Below are 24,839 nucleotides of genomic sequence, written 5' to 3' on the forward strand. Positions count from 1 at the left end.
GCTCAGACGGTAAAGCGTCTGCCTACAATGTGGGAGACATGGGTTCGATCCCTGGGTCGGAAAGTTCCCTTGGAGAAGGAAATGGCAACCCACTCCAGTATTCTTGCTTGGAAAATCCCTTGGATGAGGAGCCCAGTAGGCTACAGTCCATGGGGTCGCAAAGAGTCAGACACGACTGAGCGACTTCACTTCACTTCATAGTTGATTTATAGTGTTGTATTATTTTCTGCTTCACAGCAGAGCGAATTAGTTATACATACAGATATATCCAATCTTTTTAAGATTCTTTACCCTTCTAGATCATTACAGATTATTGAGTAGAGTTCCCTGTGGTATAGAGTAAGTCCTTATTAGTTACCTGTTTTATATTTTGTAGTATATATATGGGGCTTCCCTGGTAGTTCAGCTGGTAAAGAATTCTCCTGCAATGCAAGAGACCCCGGTTCAATTCCTGGACTGGGAAGATCCCTTGGAGAAGGGATAGACCACCCACTCCAGCATTCCTACATGCAGAATCTCCATGGACAGAGGAGCCTGGGTGGCTACAGTCCATGGGGTCATCTAGCTGGACACAACTGAGCAACTAAGTACAGCACAACACAGTGTGTATATGAACCTATTTACAAAACAGAAATTGAGTCGCAGACGTAGAAACCAGTCTTATGGTTACTGGGGTAAAGAAGGGGAGGGGTAAATTGAGAGATTGGGAGTATAGTTTTTAACTTGTAGTGATTTTATTAAATGCATACACATTTGAAGTTGCTTATACTTCAATTTTGATGTCTTAAAATACTAAAATTATATATGCTAATTGTTGAAAATATGAAAAGAGAAAATCCAAAGAGAAAGTAATAGTCATTTAAATCCCGCCATTAAAAAAGTCACTATTATCATTTCAATGATTGTATTTTCAAAGATTGCTTCCCAGGTGGCACTAGTGGTAAAGAACCAACCTGCGAATACAGGAGATGTAAGAGATGTGGGTTCGATCCCTGGGTCAGGAAGGTCCCTGGAGAAAGAAATGGCAACCTGCTCCAGTATTCTCGCCTGGAAAAGTCCATGGACAGAGGAGCCTGGTGGGCTACAGTCCATGGGATCGCAAAGAGTCAGGCACGACTGAGCTCACACACACAAGATATTCAAGGATTACACAAGCTTTCTTTTGAAGGAGATTTATGATGTCAAATGTATTATGTTAAGCATATACATATTGGGTATCTGTTTCCGGATTTCTTTCAATGGCCATTTACATATGATATAGTGCTCTGATTTTTGTAAATTTTTTTAAAGTTCACCATATGCTGTTCCATGTATCAACCAGTCAGATCCTAATTCCATGGTGTTTCTTTGTTTCTGAATCTGAATCATCCTGTCTATTAATAGTTTATTGATAAATTCAAAACTTTTAAACTACTTCCCACCAAATCGAACTGTTCATGAAATTACATGTTCCAACAAAGTATATGATAAAGTGCAAATTAATATAATGATTGTAAGTGAGATACATTTTCCAGTATATTTTCTTGCTAGTTTGTGAATAAAAAGGAAAATTCATATTTGTTCTTTGTATTTTTCTTTTCTTCACCAATAACTCCTTAAAACTTTGTCACTTTTATGTAGAAATCTTTTTCATTTACTTTCCTTGAAAATTTTTTCCTGGGAAAACAAGAAACAACCAGTCAACCAACCAATAAGTAAATGAAAAACAACCTTTAAAAAAGAAAATGTGAAAATAGGTTTGTGTGCCCTCCATACATAAGTACAAATTGATCCTCTCCATCATCTTTTTTAATTCAATAAAATCTATGGGATTGACACTCATGCTGGAATAGGCTCTGCTGACTGTGGAGATCCTAGAAAGTTGCTACTATCATTTGGTCTCTTTAGAGGTCTGGCCAGTGATGGAAGAAAGGCTGAAAGAGGTGAACTGAAAATCCTAAGGGAGTTCCCCGTTTGTTACGGGTTGAATCATGTCTCTCCTAAAATTCATGTGTTCAAGTTATAACTCTTAATACCTCAAATGTAAGATTGCCATATTCGGAAACAGGGAAGTTGCAGATAAAATGAATTAAGATGAGGTCATATTGGGCTAGGATGGGCCCCTAATCCAATTAGACTGGTGTCTTTACACAAAGGGAACATCAGGACACAGAAGTGTGCAGGGAGATGCCATGTGAAAATTGGAGTTATGCTGCCACAGGCAAAGAAACTATTGAAATGTAAGAGAGACCTGGAACAGACCCTTCCCTAGAGCCTATAGTGGGGACATGGCCCTGCCAACAACTACAGCTCAGACTTCCAGCCTATATAATCGTGAGACAATAAATTTCTGTTATTTAAGGAGCTCAGTTTGAGTCACTTCATTATGGAAGCTGTGGGTCAGTAATGGTCTTCCTAGGTGGGGCAGTGGTAAAGAATCTACCTGCCAATGCAGAAGACACAAGAATTTGGAGTTCATTCCCTGGGTCAGAAAGATCTCCTGGAGTAGGAAATGGCAACCTATCACAGTATTCCTATGTGAAAAATTCCATTGACAGAGGAGTCTGGTGGGCTACAGTCCATGGGGTTGCAAAGAGTTGGACATGACTGAGTGACCGAACATTTTTCTTATTTACAAATATTTTTTACCAGTTTCTTATTTTCCTTATCCTCAATATTTCCATTATTTATGGCAGCAAAATTGCCTAGTCTTATAGGCACCAATATAATATTTATCTCTCTAGTATCTTTTTAAAGAGAAACTTTAATTTTTATGGATCTGAAGACCATGAAATATGATCGGAAATGTATGTCTCTCATGAGGGCAGGTAAGATGTGCCCTAAGATATTAGTAGAGCTAATATCTTCTCTTCAGCACTAAAACTACCAAAGAGAACAGGGCAGAAGGGATCTCTGCAGTCTAGATTGAAACTCACAGTGAATAGAAATGACCTCACCACTCATGAAGGCAATGGCCCGAGATGGGAGTATCCTGGCAAGGTTCAGCCTCCCCAGTGATCTGAGGGACCCACGTGGTGTGTTGCCTTTCTCACCCACAGATCCAAAGCACACAGTCCCTCCCAGGGGATGGTTAGAAGATTTACTCACTTATTTTCCACATCCTGGATGGTGTCAGGCAGAGGCAGATTTCTAGTTTCAGGTAGGAGAAGGAGAACAGGAACAGCAATGATGGGACACACTCCATAGATGATCCAGGGCAGAGTGGGTAGATACACCACTAGGGTCATCAGCAGGGGAGCCAGTGCTGCCCCACACCTGTTAGCCAACAAATCTAATCCTGCAGCTTTTGCTCTGAAGGGTAAATGACAATATATAATAATCCAGTTAAATTCTGGACTTTAATTCATGATCTATTATTTTGACTTTATTTTGAACCAGAAAACCCCACAAGTATTAAATCATGAGCTTGATGAAAACATCTTGCTTTTGTCATTTGCTCTGTGATTTGCTAGATGTCTTTGTCAAGGTCAATATGAATTACTCTTTAAACAGAGTGTTACATATTGTGACTAGTCTGACAAATCTTCTAAAAAGTTAAGAGAGGATGCATTGAAGTACTGCTTAGCATGGTACATGGCACAAAGTCAGCATTTGCAGTAATTTTGGTTATAATTATTTTTAAAGCACTATTACAAATACTGATAATTGCTTTATAATAACAGATCTTATTATGTTTATTCTCTTGAATAAGCACCAATTAGCTGGGAAAGTTCTCTTCTGGGCCCTGGCAGAGTATTCATAAACTCATACCTGACAATCGTGGGGAGGAGTTCACTTTGGTGAACAGAAAAACAGGTGTGAGAGGCAGCAGCACAGCCAATTCCCACACTTGCCAAAATCACACGCAGGGTCTGCATATCTGGAGATGAGAAGATCAGTGAGATTAAAAAATCTGGGCTGAAGGAATCAACATCCACAAAATTTAGTCAGTAAAAAAACTCTATAGGCTGTTTGTATTTCTTAAATATATTGTAGATTTACCTCTGGGCTTTCTATCCTGTTCCAGTGATTTATATTTCTGTTTTGTGCCTGTACCATACTGTGTTGTTTACCATAGCTTTGTAGTGTAGTCTTAATTCAGGGATCCTGATTCCTTGAGCTCCATTTTTCTTACTCCAGGTTGCTTTGGCTATTGGGAGTTCTTTGCGGTTCCATACAGATTTTTTTGTTCTAGTTCTTTGGAAATGCCATTGGCAATTTAATGGGAATTGTATTGAATCTGTAGATTGCTTTGGGTAGGATAGAAAGTACAGACATAAACTCATGAACTATGGTTACCTAAACTTTGACAAAGGAGGAAGGAAAATATAATGGAGAAAAGACAACCTCTTCAATATATGGTGCTGGGAAACCTGGACAGCTACACGAAAAAGAATGGAATGTAAACATTTCTTAACCCTATTAAAAAAATAAACTCAAAATGGATAAAAGTCCTAACTGTAAGGCCAGACACTATAAAACTCTTAGAGGAAAACACAGGCAGAATACTCTTTGACATAAATGGCAGCAAGATCCCCTAGCTGCACCTTATAGAGTAATGAAAATAAAAATGAAAACAAATAAATGGGACCTAATTAAACTTAAAAGTTTTGCACAGCAAAGGAAACCACAGACAAGATGAAAAGACAACTTTCAGAATCTGAGAAAATAATTGCAAATGAAGCAACTGACAAGGGATTAATCTCCAAAATATACAAACAGCTCATGCAGCTCAATATAAAAGAAACCCAAACAACACAATAAAAAACGAGTGGAAGACCTAAATAGATATTTCTCCAAAGAAGACATAAACATAGAGATGGCCAACAAACACATGAAAAGATGCTCAACATTGCTCATTATTAGAGAAATGCAAATCAAAACTACAATGGAATATCACCTCACACCAGTCATAATGGCCATCAACAAAAAAATCTATAAGCAATAAATGCTGGAGGATGTGTGGAGAAAAGGAAATCCTCTTGCACTGTTGATGGGAATATAAATTGATACAACCACTATAGAGAACTGTATGGAGGTTCTGTAAAGAACTAAAAATAGAACTACCAAGTGCATGCACGCGCAGTTCCTTCAGTTGTGTCCAACTCTTTGCAACCCTATGGACTGTAGTCCACTGGGCTCCTCTGTCCCTGGGATTTTCCAGGCAAGAATACTGGAGTGGGTTGCCATGTCCTCCTCTGGGGGATCTTCCTGACCCAGGAATTAAACCAGAGTCTCCTGCATTGCAGGTGGGTTCTTTACCAGCTGAACTACCAGGGTAGCCCCATCATATCTGGTACTGAGCCAAAACAGAGGGAGTGACCATACTCTGTTTTCACCTGGGATATAATTGCAAGATCTCACCCCTCCATCCTTGTTATTAAAAGTGTGAATGGCGACTGAATAAGTCCTGTCCTAGAGGAACTGTCAGGACTAATGGTACCAGTTTATAGACAACTTTCACTATGTAAGATGATAAATAGATGTCTGAACTGCCACTTGCTGATCTCTGGTTCTTTTTCTAAAATCTTATTAGAATTTCTCATAAACTCTTTGATTGGTTTGGGTAGGGCTTAGCCTTTAATTGGGCTTCCCTGGTGCCTCACTTGGTGAAGAATCCACCTACAATGCAGGAGAGCCTTGTTCTATCCCTGGGTCGGGAAAATCCCCTGGAGAAGGAAATGGTAACCCACTCCAGTATTCTTGCTGGAAAGTTCCATGGACAGAGGACAGGGGAGCCTTATGGACCACAACATGGGGTTGCAAGAGTCAGACATGATTTAACAACTAAATGACCACCTGCTCCATAGACAGAGTGTGGGCTGTCTCTGAAGGCAAGAGTTTCAGTCTCAGGGTTTGGGGTCATGGTCTCTGATAGGGCACTGCACTGGGAGAAATACGTTCCATAGACAGAATGCTGTCTGATCTACCTTAAAAGGCCCTGAGGTGTGGGGGTGGTTCATTTCTTTTTTTTCTTTCTTTTTAATTGAGACCATTCTTCACTGCTGGCTCCAGACAGTATGACCCAACACAATCCATGGTGGTTTGAAAAAGACACTTCCTTTCCCCAAATTCCAACCTTCTCTCACCTTGAGGCACAAACATGTTGATCAAAATGGAAAGTCCCACCAGGAACATGAAAAACATCTGGGTTGGTCGACGGCCCACATTGTTCAGTGGGTAAAGTGCAAGACATCGGACTGAGATAGTGAGAGCTCCAAAGATTACCTGGAACAGGAAAATATTGCTTCCAAAGTGCTGTAGATTGACAATAATGCCAAAAAAGGGTATTGTGCCTGCAAATCTGTAGTGAACAAAAGAAGACCCAAGCCATAGATTAGAGCCCATTGCTGTCATTGATGATTATGTTGACCCAGGCAGCCAATGGTCAAGGTTAAAGAATAAAGGCCCAGTCTGTTTTCTGTAATACTTCATTTTAAGGTGATAAAGATACAATAAAAGATTATGTGTCTGTATATGAAAGTGACACTCCCTCTTGTCATTTTTTTTCTGAGTCCCTAAGCATAGAGTTGACAATGACAGGAATACATAATCTGGCCCAGTCCACCAAAGTGAATGGTTTAGAGAAATTGAATACAGAATGATTAAAACTTATAAATTGGAGAAGGATTTCTTTTTGTGTGTTGTCTGCATAAATGTACGTATGTGTGTATGAATTCTGTGAGTCCTCCCTCTCGTCCCCCAACACCAGTACTGGGAAGAATTCCCTTTTTCTCAACTATGATTGAAGTTGCAAAGAGACTACCAGCATCTCCTTGACCTGGGAGCAGTGTCCTGGGGTCTAACAGAATTCTGGGGAATTTAAACTTTGTATCTGATTTCTTAGCACCAAGGGAAAATGGAAGAATTCAGAAAGCAAATGTGCACCAACTGTACCATCAGAAATGTAGTGAAATATTGCCACAGGGGATCTACATCTTACACAGAAAGCATCTAGACATGAGCCCACTTTAAAGATCTACTACAACCAGAGAGAGCTACACTTAGAACTTACAACAAGAAATACCACAGATCACAGCAATTTTAAGCAAGGTCTTTCTTGATCATTATCTATACTTTTTTCTTCCATTCTGATTGTGTAGGATTCCAGAACATAAATCTGTATTTCCTAGTGAGTAAAGAAATGTTGAAACAGCACAATGCATTTAAATGCAGACATCTACTAAGATATGTCTGGAAAGAAGTAAATTGTTCAGCTTAGTAGTTACTTCTTAAGATTGGCAGTGGGTATGTATTTTCCAGTGGCTGATGTATGTGTAAGTCTTCAAAAATTAAAGTTTCTCCTCCTGACTCTATCAAAGTTAGTAGTTACATCTCGTCAAGAAATAATGAACAAGATTTGCTACAGAAGCAAATCTTGTTCTAGCACACAAACTGTATCCAAAAAGGAAACAAATAAAGTCCACCAAGTTTGAAGTATATACAGACATTGCAGTGTATTCATGTAATAGAAACTAGAACACTGGGGAGAACAGTTTACCAGGTTTACAGGTACAAGCAACAGAGTGGGTGAATCTTCATGAATGAGCCTGAAGAAAGGAGACCTGTCACAGAATGCTTCTGTCATTTATTATGTGAAGGTTAAGATCAGGCACCACTCATCTGTAGTGATGGAGATCGGAACAGTGCACAGTTCAGGGCAGTGAGGAGGAGATGAGAGTGGGGTCGTGGTGGAGGTGGTGGTGGTTATATGGGTTACATGAGCAGAACTCCTGGGAAATTTGGACTCTTCTATCTTGATTTGTATGTTGGGTGCATTATTAGACATTGAAATATTCATTGATCTGTATTTATTTGTGATCTTTTCACATTACAGTGTGCCAGATTTGCTTCAATTAAAATTCAAAGAATAAATGAAGAAAATCAAGTGCCAAAATCTGTACTGTGAGGGAAGTTCTCAACCTCAATCTCCAATGAAGAGACTGACAGTGTGAGATGACTGAACTGTCATTGTAAAATCAGTTCCACATGAGTCTTACTTGGCCTATTTCCTTCATCTTTTAAATGCAAATATGTATATTGCCATATGTGAAATAGGTCACCAGTCCAGGTTCAATGCATGAGACAGTGCGCTCAGGGCCGGTGCACTGCGTGACCCTGAGGGATGGGTTGGGGAGGGATGTGGGAGGGGGGTTCAGGATGGGGGACACATGTACACCCATGGCTGATTCATGTCAATGTATGGCAAAAACCACTACAATATTGTAAAGTAATTAGCCTCCAATTAAAATAAATAAATTAATTTAAAAAATGCAAGTATGCCCTTTCTCTCACTATACTGTTATAACATTTGAAATAAACAGATTCATGTTTCTTCTCACATGCACTATGTGTAGCCTACCTCACAAAGGACAGGAGATAGATCCTTTTTCGCAGGTTGGGTGTGCGGAACAAGTCAAACATAGTTGTTTTAGTCTGTGCTGTCTCCAGCTCCTCCTGCATGGTCGCTCTCAAACCCTTCAACAACAACAAACATGTAGCATTTGCTAACATAGTGCCAGGAATTGTGATGTGCGCTGGCACACAAGAGGACAAGACATATGTGTTCTCTTTCTTTCTAGTATATCGTATTGTATACACAATCACATGTGAACATGAAATGAAGGAAGTTGTAGGGAGTTAAGGGAGACTTCAGGAAATTAAATGCTAAAGTGCTATTTTGAAGAAGAGGCCATAGATGGAGGTAGGGTGACTCAAGAGTAGAAAAGTTTTAGATTCAGAGGAAGTGAGCTAAAGGATACTCCTATATGTATCCCTGAATCCCCATCAGTGTTCACCTAATCTGTCACAACATTGTTAATCAGCAATAGTCCAAGACAAAATAAAGTTTAAAAAAGAAAGAAGTAGCTGCACAGTGCTCAAAGCTTCTTTTATATTAGATTCCCATGAAAGATTAGGGAATTTTCATTCTCAACTAGCTGTCCTTGTTAGAAAAGCAGCTTGTCTATCTCAAGAAGGAGAAGGCAGGTCAGTTTATGATTTCCCTTCAACCAAGTAACCATATTCCCTTCCCTTTCCCACTCACCTCCAAGTTCAGGATTTCTTCAGCATTCTTCATTCCATTTCTGTGTGCAACTATTTTAAGTTCCTTTAAGCCCTTATCTGGTTTACTGGTGATAATCAGCCATCGAGAAGATTCCACCAGCCACCTGATGAAAAATGAGCACACAAGTGCAGTCAGTTGTGCTCAGCCGCTCAGTCCTGTCTGACTCCTTGAGACCCCAAAGACTGTAGCCTGCCAGGCTCCTCTGTTTATGGGATTTTCCTGAAAAGAAAACTGGAGTGGATTGCCATTTCCTTCTCTAGGGGATCTTCCTATCCCAGGGATCGAACCCACATCTCTTGCGTTGTCTTCTGCATTGGCAGGCAGAATCTTTACCACTAGCACCACCTGGGAGGCCATTGATTATTTGTCACGTGTCAATTGATAAGAGCTGTGTTTTGCTATCCATCTAAAATATAACACTTCACTTGTTGGATGAGTTAGTTAGTGTTAGCTGCTCCGTCGTGTACCACTCTTTGTGACCCCACTGACTGTAGCTCGCCAGGATCCACGGAATTCTCCAGGCAAGAATACTGGAGTGGGTTGCTATTCCCTTCTCCAGGTGATCTTCCTGATCCAGGGACTGAACCCAGTCTGCATTGTAGGCAGATTCTTTACTGTCTGAGCCACCAGGGAATATGAGAAAATCCAGATCTATTATACAAATACTAGGAGACTATGAGACTAACCACTCCATGACAGTGCACTTGGAAGTTGTACTACTAGTAAGGAACACAGACTTTGGAGTCAAATTGCCTCTCTGCTTACTCACTAGGAGAATTTACAAGAAGCTTGACAAACTTAATCTTGAGAGTCCCTCACATGATAATTTCCTTTCACCGTGGCATGGGACAAACAGCTTTTTGCACATGATATATATTTACAGTATCTATTTCTTTAAAAAAGAAGCCCCCATAATGTCAGCTTAAAGCCTAACAATGACTACAATTACTCCTGCTACTACTAGTTATGTTGACAACTAATTATCCAGTTACTAATACCAATTAATAACAAATTTCTTCTTTACATCTGCCTCAGTTTTCTCACTAATAACATGGGTACAGTAGTGCTGGCTTCCTTGTAGTGTTGTTACAAATATAGAATGACTTAACAGATGAGTCTGACATGGATTATACTGTCCTCTCTCTCTGAACTCATCTCGTTCTATAAAACCTGCAGTCATCTCCTTGTCTTCTCCTAAATCTGATTTTTCCTAGATTGGTTTTAGTGTGGGAATGAAGTTATCCATTAATAATTATTTATTAAAGTTATTTAAGGGAAGAAGGAGTGCTGAATTCATAATGTAAATCATCTAATTTGCATGCAAATTTAACTAGTGGAAAATCTTGTTGCTAGTTTGTGAAACAGCTCTTTGAATAAATTTTCTGCATCTTTTTCATCCAATTCCATCTGCAACAGAGCAAATCACTGAAAGCTTTTCTGTGACCTGATTCATTCCAAAGCCAAATAGAATTAAAAGTATATCTTTTTTTATAGAAAAAATTGAGTCTGTATTTTATATTAAGGAAAATAATATTGGAATAGCTCTATGACCTTTATATTGGGAAAGACTTAGGAACCAGATGGCAGAAAATACCCAGAACTCACAGGCAGAAAGATTATTGTTACTCCATGTTATGTTTCTCAAAACTCAAATTGCCCAGAATGAACAGGTGAGAGACATGGATTTCAGGTCCAAACAATAAGAATGTGCCGGGGAATAAGAAAATCAATATATCCAAATTCAATGTGCATTTTATCCCAGATTTCCTTAAGAGAGAGAGAGAACACTTCATACCTTGAGGAGAGAAAGAAGACAAAGAAAGGTACAGACAACACCAGCTGCAGGGTGCGCCATTCTTGAAAGACAAAAGCCAGTCCTCCCAGCATCATCTGTCCAATACTAAGGGCACAGTATATCAATGTTAATACCATGCCTTTCGACTGGGATCTTGTCCACTCTATAACTGAAAGATATTAAAACAGTGTTATCATGTCAAATAAGTGTGAAATTTCAAGCTCAAATTCAAGGCTAAGAAGATGGATTAGATCAGAATTGTTGACTTACTTAGAAAACAGTTGTTTGTTATTATGACTGCAATGGAACAGCCCGACAAGAAGCGTAGTAAGCAGTAAATGAAGATGTTGGGAGCGAAGGATGTACAGGTCCCAGAGATGGCAAGTTGGAGTAAACACCACTTGAGAATCAGCTTTCGCCCAAACCTACAACACAGTCAGCTTAGGTGATGTGAGTAATGATAATTTATGGTAACAAATTAAGAAAGCAAAAACATACTCTATAACTTTAACAAGAGAATCATGTACCTGAAAGCTTGAGTAAACAAGAGCTAAATCAACAATGCAAATCTCCAAAAAGCAACAATCTTTGACTATATGCTAATAATACAAAAACTTCATCATATAACCACCAGATGCCTCTGACACCATATAAAAGAAACTGTGCATCTGTGTCTTTATTTCTTCTTTGCAAATAGGTTCATCTCTACCATTTTTCTAGATTCCATATATGTGTTAATTTATGATATTTGTTTTTCTCTTTTTGACTTTCTTCCCTGGTGTTCCAGTGGTTAGGACTCCATGCTTTCACTGCTGAAGGCATGAGTTCTGTTCCTGATCCAGGAGCTAAAATCCTGCAAGCCATGTGGCATGGCCAAAAATAAAAATAACCTCACAGAAGAAACCATGGTGTTGGAAATTGTAACACTTTTGTAAGCAGTCATGTATTAGCCTGTGTTTAACCTGGTGTATAGTCTCTTAAGTGTCTGAAACATAAGAGAGCTAAAAGTGTACTTGGGTCTCAAGGACCACACAGGCAAGGCTAAACGGATGCAAAAGATCAGTGGAATAATGCATGAAAGTTGTTGAAGGGTTAGGTAACAGTCACTCTTTGTTGAATCTGATTTTATTGGCCTAAAGCAATATACTTTTCTAGAACAGAATGTAAGAGCACCATAATTCAGCCAGAGGCTGTTATATAAATATCTCAGATGAAAGAATTACCTAAGATGGAGAATGAAGGAAAAAGAAGGTGAAAAACAAATAAGGAAAAGTGAATTCTCTGTTCTATTGGGCATCAAGAAAAGAGGGCCTTAAAATACATGCATCCCAATGTTCATTGCAACTCTATTTACAATAGCCAGAGCATGAAAGCAATCGAATTGTTCATTGATGAATGAATGGATAAAGAAGATGGGGTACATATCTACAATGGAATATAATTCAGCCATAAAACAGAATGAAATACTGAATAAAATGTCAGAGGAGGAAAGATGTCATATGGCATTCCTTATATGCAGAATCTAAAAAGAAATGATAGAAATGAACTTATTTACAAATCAGAAACAGACTCACAGACTTAAAGAACAAACTTATAGTTGTCAGGAAGGAAGGGATAGTTTGGGCATACCAAATGAGGATCTCAAAACATTGAAAAGCCTTTTGACATAATACAATACCCTTTCATGATAAAAAATACTCAATTCGGTGGTATAGAAGGAATATAACTCAACACAATAAATGTGATATAGACAATCCTTCAGAGAACATCATACTCAGCAGAGACAGTTTGAAAGATTTTCCTTTAAGTTCAGGGAAGAAAAAGTGCCCACTCACACCAGTTCTATCAATACAATTCTGGAAGTGCTAGTTAGGGATATCAGGCAAGATAAAGAAGAAAAATGAAACCATACTGGAAAGGAAGAATTTTATTTTCCTTGATACAGATAATATGAACTTATATATATTAATAGAAAATCCTAAAGATTCAACCAAACAACTTGCTAGAACCAATCTACAAATTCAGTAAACTGCAAGATACAAAAATCAACATATGAAGTTAAATGCATTTATATACACCAAGAATGCAATGTCTGAGAAATTTAAAAGGTAGCAATTCCATTTACTATAGCATCAAAATTATAAAATAAGTATCAGTTTCATGAAGGAGATGAAATACATAGACACTACAGCAAGACTTTGATGAAAGAACTTGGAGAAGACACAAATAAATGGAAAGATAACCCATGTACATGGATTGGAAGAATTAGTATTGTTTAAATGGCTATATTATCCAAAGCCATCTATAGATTCAATGCGATCTCTATCAAAATTCCAATGGTAATCTTCCCCACTATCAGCATCAAGGGTATATGAGAAATCTCTGTACTTTCTGTTCAATTTTGCTATGAACATAAAACTACTCTAAGAAATAAAGTTTACTAAATAAAAAGTCTTGGGGTTTGAGTTTGGACTCTGCAGCTTACTAATTTAAATGTCCCGGGCTAATTAACTTATTAGACATTGTAAACTGCTGATACAAGTGGTATTTACTTCCCATGCTTGCCAAAAGATTGCAATGAAAAAAATTCCAGTGGCATTTTTCACAGAAATAGCAAAAGCTATTCTAAAATTTATGTGAAATCATACATGTTCCCAAATAGCCAAAGCAATTATGACAACGAAGATACAAGCTTAGAAGCATTACACTTTTGATTTCAAAGTATACCATAAAGCTACAGTAATAAAAAGATTATGGTACTGGCATAAAGATGGACACATATAATAATGCTCTTATCATGATTCCAGAAATTAATTCTTCAGATATCACATTTGATAAAGGAGCCAGTAATATTCTTTTCAATAATGATGCTGAGAAACTGGGTAATCACATGCAGAAGGATGAACTTTGATCCCTATTCATACCATTCAAAAATTCATTTAAGATGGATTAATGACTTAAACTCCAGTACTTTGGCCACCTCATGAGAGGAGTTGACTCATTGGAAAAGATTCTGATGCTGGGAGGGATTGGGGGCAGGAGGAGAAGGGGATGACAGAGGATGAGATGGCTGGATGGCATCACTGACTCGATGGACGTGAGTCTGAGTGAACTCTGAGAGTTGGTGATGGACAGGAAGGCCTGGAGTGCTGCAATTCATGGGGTCACAAAGAGTCGGACACAACTGAGCGACTGAACTGAACTGAACTGAATGACTTAAACATTACCCGGAAACAGTAAACTCCTGGGAGAAAGCATGAGGAAAAAGCTCTTTGACTCCGGGATTGACAGCAGTGTTTTGGATACAATGTCCATCCAAATGGTGTGAGGCTCTATCTCATTGTTGTTTTGGTTTTTCTAGCAAAGTAATGCTCAAAATTCTCCAAGCTAGGTTTCAACAGTACATGAACCGTGAACTTCCAGATGTTCAAGCTGGATTTAGCAGAGGAAGAAGAACAGAGATCAAATTGCCAACATCCATTGGATCATAGAAAAAGCAAGAGAGTTCCAGAAAAACATTTATTTCTGCTTTATTGATTATGTCAAACCCTTTGACATGTGTGGATCACTAGAAACTGTGGAAAATTCTTAAAGAGATGGGCATACCAGACCACCTTACCTGCCTCTTGAGAAATCTGTATGCAGGTCAAGAAGCAACAGTTAGAACCAAACATGGAACAACGGACTGATTCCAAATTGGGAAAAGAGTACGTCAAGGCTGTATATTGTCACCCTGGTTATTTAACTTATATGCAGAGTACATCATGCGAAATGCCAGGCTGGAAGAAGCACAAGCTGGAATCAAGATTGCCAGGAGAAATATCAATAACCTCAGATACGCAGGTGACACCACCCTTACGGTAGAAAGCAAAGATGAACTAAAGAGCTTCTTGATTAAAGTGAAAGTGGAGAGTGAAAAAGCTGGCTTAAAACTCAACATTTAAAAAACTAAGACCATGGCATCCAGTCCCATTGCTTCATGGCAAGTAGATGGGGAAAAAATAAAAACAGTGACAGACTTTATTTTTGGGGGCTCCAAAATCACTGCAGATGGTGACTGTAGCCATGAAATTAAAAGACACTTGCCCCTTGGAAGAAAAGCTATGACCAACCTAGACAGCATATTAAAAAGCAGAGACATTACTTTGCCAACAAATTCCCATTTAGTGAAAGCTATGGTTCTTCCAGTAGTCGTGTATGGACGTGAGAGTTGGACTATAAAGAAAGCTGAGTGCTGAAGAATTGATGCTTTTAAACTGTGGTGTTGGAGGAGACTCTTGAGAGTCCCTTGGACTGCAAGGAGATCAAACCAGTCGATCCTAAAGGCAATCAGTCTTGAATATTCATTGGAAGGCCACCTGCTGTGAAGAACTGATTCATTGTAAAAGACTGATGCTGGGAAAGATTGAAGGCAGGAGAAGGGGACGACAGAGGATGAGATGGTTGGATGACATCACTGACTCGATGGACATCAGTTTGAGCAAGCTTCGGGAGTTGGTGATGGACAGGGAAGCCTGGTGTGCTGCAGTCCACCAGGTCACAAAAAGTTGGACACGACTGAGTGACTGAACTGAACTGATGATCAGTGATGTTAAGTATCTCTTCATATACCTGTTGACTATTTCTTTGTCTTTTTTTGAAGAACTATCTACTGAGCTCCTTTGCCCAATTTTAGCAACAGATTATTTATGTTTTTTTCAAATGGTTGTAGTAATTCCCTGTACATTTTGGGTATAACTCTTTATCTGATACATGGCTTTCAAATATTTTTCTCTCATTCTACATATTTCCTTTTTATTTTGTCAATCATTTCTTTTGCTATGCAGCAGACTTGTTTTGACATAGTCTCCCTTTCCTATTTGTGCTTTTGATGCCAGTGCTCATAAACTTTTTACCTATGTCAGTTTAAAATCCTTAGCTTAGCTACAATGTTATCTCTTCACCTAATTTTCCACTCTCAGCTCCTATCATAACTCACACAGACACACAAACCTAGACACTTATGACTCTATGTCCATCTAAACTCTCAATCAGCATTTTATTATGAATAGTCATAAAAGGCTCAGTCAGTAGGCTGGTCCAAATGAGCACTCTGATGCAGAAATCTTTTGACTAATTACACTGAGGTGATACAGTCAGAGTCCTCAATTTTCAGCTATAAGATTAAATAATATTAGGTTTACGAATGACAAGGGATACTTATTCTAAGCCTCCCATTTCCCCTTTAGGACACTTAAATGTGTAGCTGTCATGTTTGTCCTATTGCTTTAAGAATGTACTTTAAGAATGACCACTGTCAGGTACAGGATAACCCAAACTTCTCACACCACATATTGTGACACATGAGGTCTATGGATTAGTTAATTGCCTTGTATGGTGGCAAATATTACCTGTAAGTAGGCTTTTTCTTTCTTTTTTTTTTTTTTAACATAATCACACAACCAGATTATAGACACAATAATTTCTACTCCAACTTCAGTACCATCCCAGAAACACAGAAGTTTCATAGAGCACTAATTACTGTAGGGTAACCATGATATGGGCTTCCTAGGTGGCTCCATGGTAAAGAATCTGCCTGCCAATGCAGGAATGCAGGAGACATGGTTGATCACTGGGTTGGGAAGATCTCCTGGAGGAGCAAATGGCAACCAAGTCCAGTATTCTTGCCTGGAAAATCCTGTGGATAGAGGAGCCTGGAGGGATACAGTCCATAGGGCTGTAATAAGTCGGACACCCTGAGTGACTGAACACCCCCCTCCGCCTCCCCCCACCCCCCCACACACACACAAGACCATGACATGAGGACCAAGGTAGGAACCTGCAAACATTTAGCTCAGTGATCTGTGAGGGACACAGAGACTTCATGGCAAAGGGCTACAACTCTGTTTCTTCAAACAGGCTGAACCACCCATCTTGAAAACACCTTCTCTTTTCTCAATGGTAACTCCTTCTCATCTTTATGAGGTCTCTCTAATTTTATGGTAACTTGCCTCTAAAAATTGTTCCGAAATGCCCCCTGCCCTTAATCTTATGGAAAGGTTATTTCTGTGTTAAAACAGAGAGACCTGTGGCAACAAATCGCATTCATCACAATGAGTCTAATTCTGAATTTCCATCCATAGCTCCCTGGAAACCAAGGCAACTCACAACAGCATAAATTATATCCTTGAACTAAAGAAACATTTCCTTATGAAACAAGTAATCATAAACTGTGAACACACCACAGAGGAGGGGCAGCAGTGATGTGGAGATACTCACCTGTCTGAGAGATGGCCATAGATGAGGCCCCCCACCAGTGTTCCAACCATGACTAGGGATTGAATCAACGGTTTCTGTGACTGTTGATCACATACGAGGTCCCACTGGAAGAGAAAGAAATCAGCACAGAGGAGCTTCACAGTATGTTACATCCTTAAATATTTGCTCAATCTAGTAGTCCTTTAATGAACTACTCTCTGGTTTCCTTTACAACCTTTACTTCTCCATGTCATTCTAGTCACAGTTTCAGTTCAGTTCATTTCAGTCGATCAGTCATGTCCGACTCTTTGCGACCCCATGAATTGCAGCACGCCAGGCCTCCCTGTCCATCACCAACTCCCAGAGTTCACCCAAACTCATGTCCATCGAGTTAGTGATGCCATCCAGCTGTCTCATCTTCTGTCATCCCCTTCTCCTCCTGCCCCCAATCCCTCCCAGCATCAGAGTCTTTTCCAATGAGTCAACTCTTCCCATGAGGTGGCCAAAGAATTGGAGTTTCAGCTTTAGCATCAGTCCTTCCAATGAACACCCAGGACTGATCTCCTTTAGAATGGACTGGTTGGATCTCCTTGAAGTCCAAGGGACTCTCAAGAGTCTTCTCCAACACCACAGTTCAAAAGCATCAATTCTTCAGTGCTCAGCTTTTTTCACAGTCCAACTCTCACATCCATACATGACCACTGGAAAAACCATTGCCTTGACTAGACGGACCTTTGGTGGCAAAGTAATGTCTCTGCTTTTGAATAGGCTATCTAGGTTGGTCATAACTTTTCTTTCAAGGAGTAAGCATCTTTAAATTTCATGGCTGCAGTCACCACCTGCAGTGATTTGGAGCCCCCAAAAATAAAGTCTGAAACTGTTTCCACTGTTTCCTCATCTATTTCCCATGAAGTGGTGGGACCGGATGCCATGATCTTTGTTTTCTGAATGTTGAGCCTTAAGCCAACTTTTTCACTCTCCTCTTTCACTTTCATCAAGAGGCTTTTTAGTTCCTCTTCACTTTCTGCCATAAGGGTGGTGTCATCTGCTATCTGAGGTTATTGATATTTCTCCCGGCAATCTTGATTCCAGCTTGTGCTTCTTCTAGTCCAGCATTTCTCATGATGTACTCTGCATATAAGTTAAAAAAGCAGGGTGATAATATACAGCCCTGATGTACTCCTTTTCCTATTTGGAACCAGTCTGTTGTTCCATGTTCAGTTCTAACTATGTCAGGTGGTCTGGTATTCCCATCTCTTTCAGAATTTTCCACAGTTTATTGTGATCCAGATAGACAAAGGCTTTGGCATAGTCAGTAAAACAGAAATAGATGTTTTTCTGGAACTCTCTTGCTTTTTCGATGATCTAGCGGATGTTGCCAATTTGATCTCTGGTTCCTCTGCCTTTTCTAAAACCAGCTTGAACATCTGGAAGTTCACGGTTCACGTATTGCTGAAGCCTGGCTTGGAGAATTTTGAGCATTACTTTACTAGCGTGTGAGATGAGTTTAATTGTGCAGTAGTTTGAGCATTCTTTGGTATTGCCTTTCTTTAGGATTAGGCATGACTTTTTCAGATCCTCAGCTAAATCCTGTAGGTTATGTCAGGGCCAATCTTCATATTCACTTAGCACTGCATATATCAATGTTTCTGTCTTTTGTTTTGTTGTTCAGTTGCTAAGTCAAGTGTGACTCTTTGTGATCCCATGGACTGCAGAACACCAGGATCCTCTGTCTTACACTATCTCCGGGAGTTTGCTCAAATTCTTGTCCATTGAGTCAGTGATGCTATCTAACTATTTCATCCTCTGCCACTGCCTTCTGCTTTTGAGTTCAATCTTTCCCAGCATCAAGGTCTTTCCTAATGAATCAGATCTTCCCTCTGGTGGCCAAAGTACTGGAGCTTCAGGTTCAGCATCAGTCCTTCCAATGAGTATTCAGGGTTGATTTCCATTAGGATTGACTGGTTTGATTTCCTTGCAGTCCAAAGAACTCTCCAGAGTCCTATTTAGCACCAAAATTTGAAAGCATCAATTCTTGGGCATGGACTACTTGATGATCCAATGCCCACCTCCATACATGACTACTGAAAAAATCATAGCTTTGACTATATAGACCTTTGTCGGCAAGTGATGGATCTGCTCTTTAACATGTTGTCATGATTTGTCATAGCTTTCCTTCCAAGGAGCAAGTGTCTTTTAATTTCATGGCTGCAGTCACTGTCTGCAGTGATTTTGGACACACTAAATACATTTAAAAAAAATTTATGATGCCTGGATTTTACATTTAGGGTGAAATGCACTCTGATTTCATTTTTTGACAAGTAGCCAGGATATGGAAATTAAAAAAATTGATACACGTATTTCCAATTTGCAAGTAAGGCAAGAATATTCTACCAAGGGTAGTTTTCACATATTATGTCTTTTCTAACTGTACACCTTCACACAATTTAAAGCTTTGTGATACTAAAATTCACTTCTAGTTTGTTTTGTCACTACACTTAATATTGAAAAATAAAGTGCCTTTTTCAATTCTGGTTTCCTCAGAGTATATGACAAGCAGTGGGATTGCTGAGTCTTATGGTAGTTTTATTCTTAGTTTTTTTTTTTTTAATGTTTTCCATAATGGTTGTATCAGTTTGCATTCCCACCAACAATATAAAAGGGTTCCCTTTTCTTCACACCCTGGCCAGCATTTATTGTTTGCAGACTTTTTGATGATGGCTATTCTGACTGGATTGGGAAGACCCCCTGGAGAAGGGAAAGGCTACCCACTCCAGTATTCTGGCCTAGAGATTTCCATGGACTGTTTAGTCCATGGGGTTGCAAAGGGTCAGACACAACTGAATGCCTTTCACTTTCATATTCTGACTGGTAAGAGAATACCTTGTTGGGATTTTGATTTGCATTTCTCTAATAATGAGCAATGTGGAGTATCTTTTCATGTATTAGCCATCTCTATGTCTTTGGAAAATATCTGTTTAGGTCTTCTGCCCACTTAAAAAATTATTATCTTTTATTGGAGGATAATTGCTTTACAGAATTTTGCTGTTTTCTGTCAAACCTCAACATGAATCAGCCATAGGTATACATATATACCCTTCCCTTTGAAACTCCTTCCCATCTCCCTCCCCATCCCACCCCTCTAGGCTGATACAGAGCCCCTATTTGAATTTCCTGAGTCATACAGCAAATTCCTGCTGGCTATCTATTTTTCATTTGGTAATGTAAGAAGATATTAAGAAGAGGTGGCAAGAATACACAGAAGAACTGTGCAAAAAAGAGCATCATGATCAAGATAATCATGATGGTGTGATCACTCACCTAGAGCCAGACATCCTGGAATGTGAAGTCAAGTGGGCCTTAGAAAGCATCACTACGAACAAAGCTAGTGGAGGTGATGGAATTCCAGTTGAGCTATTCCAAATCCTGAAAGATGATGCTGTGAAAGTGCTGCACTCAATATGGCAGCAAATTTGGAAAACTCAGCAGAGGCCACAGGACTGGAGAAGGTCAGTTTTCATTCCAATCCCAAAGAAAGGCAATGCCAAAGAATGCTCAAACTATTGCACAATTGCACGCATCTCACATGCTAGTAAAATAATGCTCAAAATTCTCCAAGCCAGGCTTCAGCAATACGTGAACCGTGAACTTCCAGATGTTCAAGCTGGCTTTAGAAAAGGCAGAGGAACCAGGGATCAAATTGTCAACATCTGCTGGATCATGGAAAAAGCAAGAGAGTTCCAGAAAAACATCTATTTCTGCTTTATTGACTATGCCAAAGCCTTTGACTGTGTGGATCACAATAAACTGTGGAAAATTCTGAAAGAGATGGGAATACCAGACCACCTGACCTGCCTCTTGAGAAACCTATATGCAGGTCAGGAAGCAACAGTTAGAACTGGACATGGAACAACAGACTGGTTTCAAATAGGAAAAGGAGTACATCAAGGCTGTATATTGTCACCCTGCTTATTTAACTTATATGTAGAGTGCATCATGAGAAATGCTGGACTGGAAGAAACACAAGCTGGAATCAAGATTGCCAGGAGAAATATCAATCACCTCAGATATGCAGATGACACCACCCTCATGGCAGAAAGTGAAGAGGAACTAAAAAGCCTGTTGATGAAAGTGAAAGAGGATAGTGAAAAAGTTGGCTTAAGGCTCAACATTCAGAAACCTAAGATCATGGCATCTTATCCCATCACTTCATGGAAAATAGATGGGGAAACAGTGGAAACAGTGGATGACTTTATTTTTTTGGGCTCCCAAATCACTGCAGATGGTGATTGCAGCCATGAAATTAAAAGGCGCTTACTCCTTGGAAGGAAAGTTATGACCAACCTAGATAGCATATTCAAAAGCAGAGATATTACTTTGCCAACAAAGGTCCATCTAGTCAAGGCTATGGTTTTTCCAGTGGTCATGTATGGATGTGAGAGTTGGACTGTGAAGAAAGCTGAGCACCGAAGAATTGATACTTTTCAACTGTGATGTTGGAGAAGTCCCTTGGACTGCAAGGAGATCCAACCAGTCCATTCTAAAGGAGATCAGTCCTGGGTGTTCATTGGAAGGACTGATGCTGAAGGTGAAAGTCCAGTACTTTGGCCACCTGATTCGAAGAGTTGACTCATTGGAAAAGACTCTGATGCTGGGAGGGATTGGGGCAGGAGGAGAAGGGGACGACAGAGGATGAGATGGCTGGATGTCATCACCGACTCGATGGACATGAGGTTGAAGGAACTCCGAGAGTTGGCGATCGACCGGGAGGCCTGGCGTTCTGTGATTCATGACACGACTAAGCGACTAAACTGAACTGAACTGAACGTAAGTTTCCAAGTTATTCTTCCATACATTTTACCCTCTCCTCCCTTCTCCCTATGGCCATAAGTCTATTCTCTATGTCTGTTTCTCCATTGTTGTCCTGTAAATAAACTCTTCAGTACCATTTTTATAGATTCGTATATATGAGTTAGAATATGGTATTTGTTTATCTTTCTCTTTCTGACTCACTTCATTCTGTATAATAGGTTCTAGGTTCATCCGCCTCATTAGAACTGACTCAGATGGGTTCCCTTTTATGGCTGAGTAATATTCTATTGTGTATATGTACCACAACTTTTTTATCCATTCATCTGTTGATGGACGTCTAGGTTGCTTCCATGTTCTGAAAGTGAAAGTGAAGTCACTCAGTCGTGTGCAATTCTTTGCAGCCCCATGGACTACAGCCTATCAGATTCCTCTGTCCATGGGATTTTCCAGGCAAGAGTGCTGGAGTGGATTGCCATTTCCTTCTCCAGGGGATCTTCCCGACCCTAAAATCGAACCTGGGTCTCCCACATTGCAGGCAGATGCTTTACCGTCTGAGCCACCAGGGAAGCCCTTCAGTTCAGTTCAGTTCAGTCACTCAGTTGTGTCTGACTCTTTGTGACCCCATGAATCGCAGCATGCCAGGCCTCCCTGTCCATCACCAACTCCTGGAGTTCACTCAGACTCATGTCCATCGAGTCAGTTTTGCCATCCAGCCATCTCATCCTCTGTCATCCCCTTCTCCTCCTGCTCCCAATGCCTCCCAGCATCAGAATCTTTTCCAATGAGTCAACTCTTCCCATGAGGTGGCCAAAGTACTGGAGTTTCAGCTTTAGCATCATTCCTTCCAAAGAAATCCCAGGGCTGATCTCCTTCAGAATGGACTGGTTGGATCTCCTTGAAGTCCAAGGGACTCTCAAGAGTCTTCTACAACATCACAGTTCAAAAACATCAATTCTTGGTGCTCAGCCTTCTTCACAGTCCAACTCTCACATCCATACATGACCACTGGAAAAACCATAGCCTTGACTAGATGGACCTTTGCTGGCAAAGTAATGTCTCTGCTTTTGAATATATTATCGAGGTTGGTCATAACTTTCCTTTCAAGGAGTAAGCGTCTTTTAATTTCATGGCTGCAATCACCATCTGCAGTGATTTTGGAGCCCCCCAAAATGAAGTCTGACACGATTTCCACTGTTTCCCCATCTATTTCCCATGAAGTGATGGGACCAGATGCCATGATCTTCGTTTTCTGAATGTCGAGTTTTAAGCCAACTTTTTCACTCTCCTCTTTCACTTTCATCAACAGGCTTTTTAGTTCCTCTTCACTTTTTGCCATAAGGGTGGTGTCATCTGCATATCTGAGGTTATTGATATTTCTCCTGGCAATCTTGATTCCAGCTTGTGTTTCTTCCAGTCCAGTGTTTCTCATGGTGTACTCTGCATATAAATTAAATAAGCAGGGTGACAATATACAGCCTTGATGTACTCCTTTTCCTATTTGGAACCAGTCTGTTGTTCCATATCCAGTTCTAACTGTTGCCTCCTGACCTGCATATAGGTTTCTCAAGAGGCAGGTCAGGTGGTCTGGTGTTCCCATCTCTTTCAGAATTTTCCACAGTTTATTGTGATCCACACAGACAAAGGCTTTGGCATAGTCAATAAAGCAGAAATAGATGTTTTTCTGGAACTCTCTTGCTTTTTCCATGATCCAGCGGATGTTGGCAATTTGATCTCTGGTTCCTCTGCCTTTTCTAAAACCAGCTTGAACATCTGGAAGTTCACGGTTCACATACTGCTTGGAGAATTTTGAGCATTACTTTACTAGCATGTGAGATGAGTGCAATTGTGCAGTAGTTTGAGCATTCTTTGGCATTGCCTTTCTTTGGGATTGGAATGAAAACTGATATTTTCCAGTCTTGTGGCCACTGCTGAGTTTTCCAAATTTGCGGCCATATTGAGTGCAGCACTTTCACAGCATCATCTTTCAGGATTTGGAATAGCTCAACTGGAATTCCATCACCTCCACTAGCTTTGTTCGTAGTGATGCTTTCTAAGGCCCACTTGACTTCACATTCCAGTATGTCTGGCTCCGGATGAGTAATCACACCATCGTGATTATCTGGGTTGTGAAGATCTTTTTTGTACAGTTCTTCTGTGTATTCTTGCCATCTCTTCTTAATATCTTCTGCTTCTGTTAGGTCCACACATTTCTGTCCTTTATCGAGCCCATCTTTGCATGAAATGTTCCCTTGGTATCTCTGATTTTCTTGAAGATATCTCTAGTCTTTCCCATTCTGTTGTTTTCCTCTATTTCTTTGCATTGATCGCTGAGGAAGGCTTTCTTATCTCTTTTTGCTCTTCTTTGGAACTCTGCATTCAGATGCTTATATTTTTCCTTTTCTCCTTTGCTTTTTGCTTCTCTTTTCACAGCTATTTGTAAGGCCTCCCCAGACAGCCATTTTGCCTTTTTGCATTTCTTTTCCATGGGGATGGTCTTGATCCCTGTCTCTTGTACAATGTCACGAACTTCATTCCATAGTTCATCAGGCACTCTATCTATCAGATCTAGGCCCTTAAATCTATTTCTCACTTTCACTGTATAATCATAAGGGATTTCACCTAGGTACTGTAAATAGTGCTGCAGTGAACAATGGGATACATGTGTCTCTTTCAATTTTGGTTTCCTCAGGGTGTATGTGTAGGAGTGGGATTTCTGGGTCATATGGTGGTTTCATTCCTAGTTTTTTAAGGGATCTCCATACCATCTTCCTGGAGAAGGCAATGGCAACCCACTCCAGTACTCTTGCCCGGAAAATCCCATGGATGGAGGTGCCTGGTAGGCTGCAGTCCATGGGGTCCCTAAGAGTCGGACACGACTGAGCAACTTCACTTTCTCTTTTCACTTTCATGCATTGGAGAAGGAAATGGCAACCCACTCCAGTTCTTGCC

At 39.9% G+C, this 24,839-nt stretch overlaps 1 protein-coding gene across 3 annotated transcripts in view; it reads right to left on the reverse strand.

Moving 5' to 3' along the window:
• Nucleotides 1-201: 201 nt before the first annotated feature.
• The window catches only part of LOC109554666 (solute carrier family 22 member 10-like), a 36,565-nt gene continuing 11,927 nt past the window's right edge, over nt 202-24,839 (reverse strand). The window contains exons 2-10 of one of the 3 annotated variants that reach the window (XM_019955335.2): nt 17,100-17,203; nt 11,112-11,266; nt 10,842-11,010; nt 9,026-9,149; nt 8,342-8,457; nt 6,069-6,283; nt 3,751-3,859; nt 3,088-3,291; nt 202-1,656 (exon numbers count right to left, since the gene is read on the reverse strand). In XM_019955335.2, the coding sequence (XP_019810894.2) occupies nt 1,596-1,656; nt 3,088-3,291; nt 3,751-3,859; nt 6,069-6,283; nt 8,342-8,457; nt 9,026-9,149; nt 10,842-11,010; nt 11,112-11,266; nt 17,100-17,203 (1,257 nt within the window). In that variant the 3' untranslated portion in view covers nt 202-1,595. The remainder of the gene's footprint in view (nt 1,657-3,087; nt 3,292-3,750; nt 3,860-6,068; nt 6,284-8,341; nt 8,458-9,025; nt 9,150-10,841; nt 11,011-11,111; nt 11,267-17,099; nt 17,204-24,839) is intronic. The other 2 variants (XM_070783413.1, XM_070783414.1) reach the window with 2 other exon arrangements.

The sequence above is a fragment of the Bos indicus genome, chromosome 29, assembly GCF_029378745.1.
Source record: "Bos indicus isolate NIAB-ARS_2022 breed Sahiwal x Tharparkar chromosome 29, NIAB-ARS_B.indTharparkar_mat_pri_1.0, whole genome shotgun sequence".
NCBI classification, from domain to species: domain Eukaryota; kingdom Metazoa; phylum Chordata; class Mammalia; order Artiodactyla; family Bovidae; genus Bos; species Bos indicus.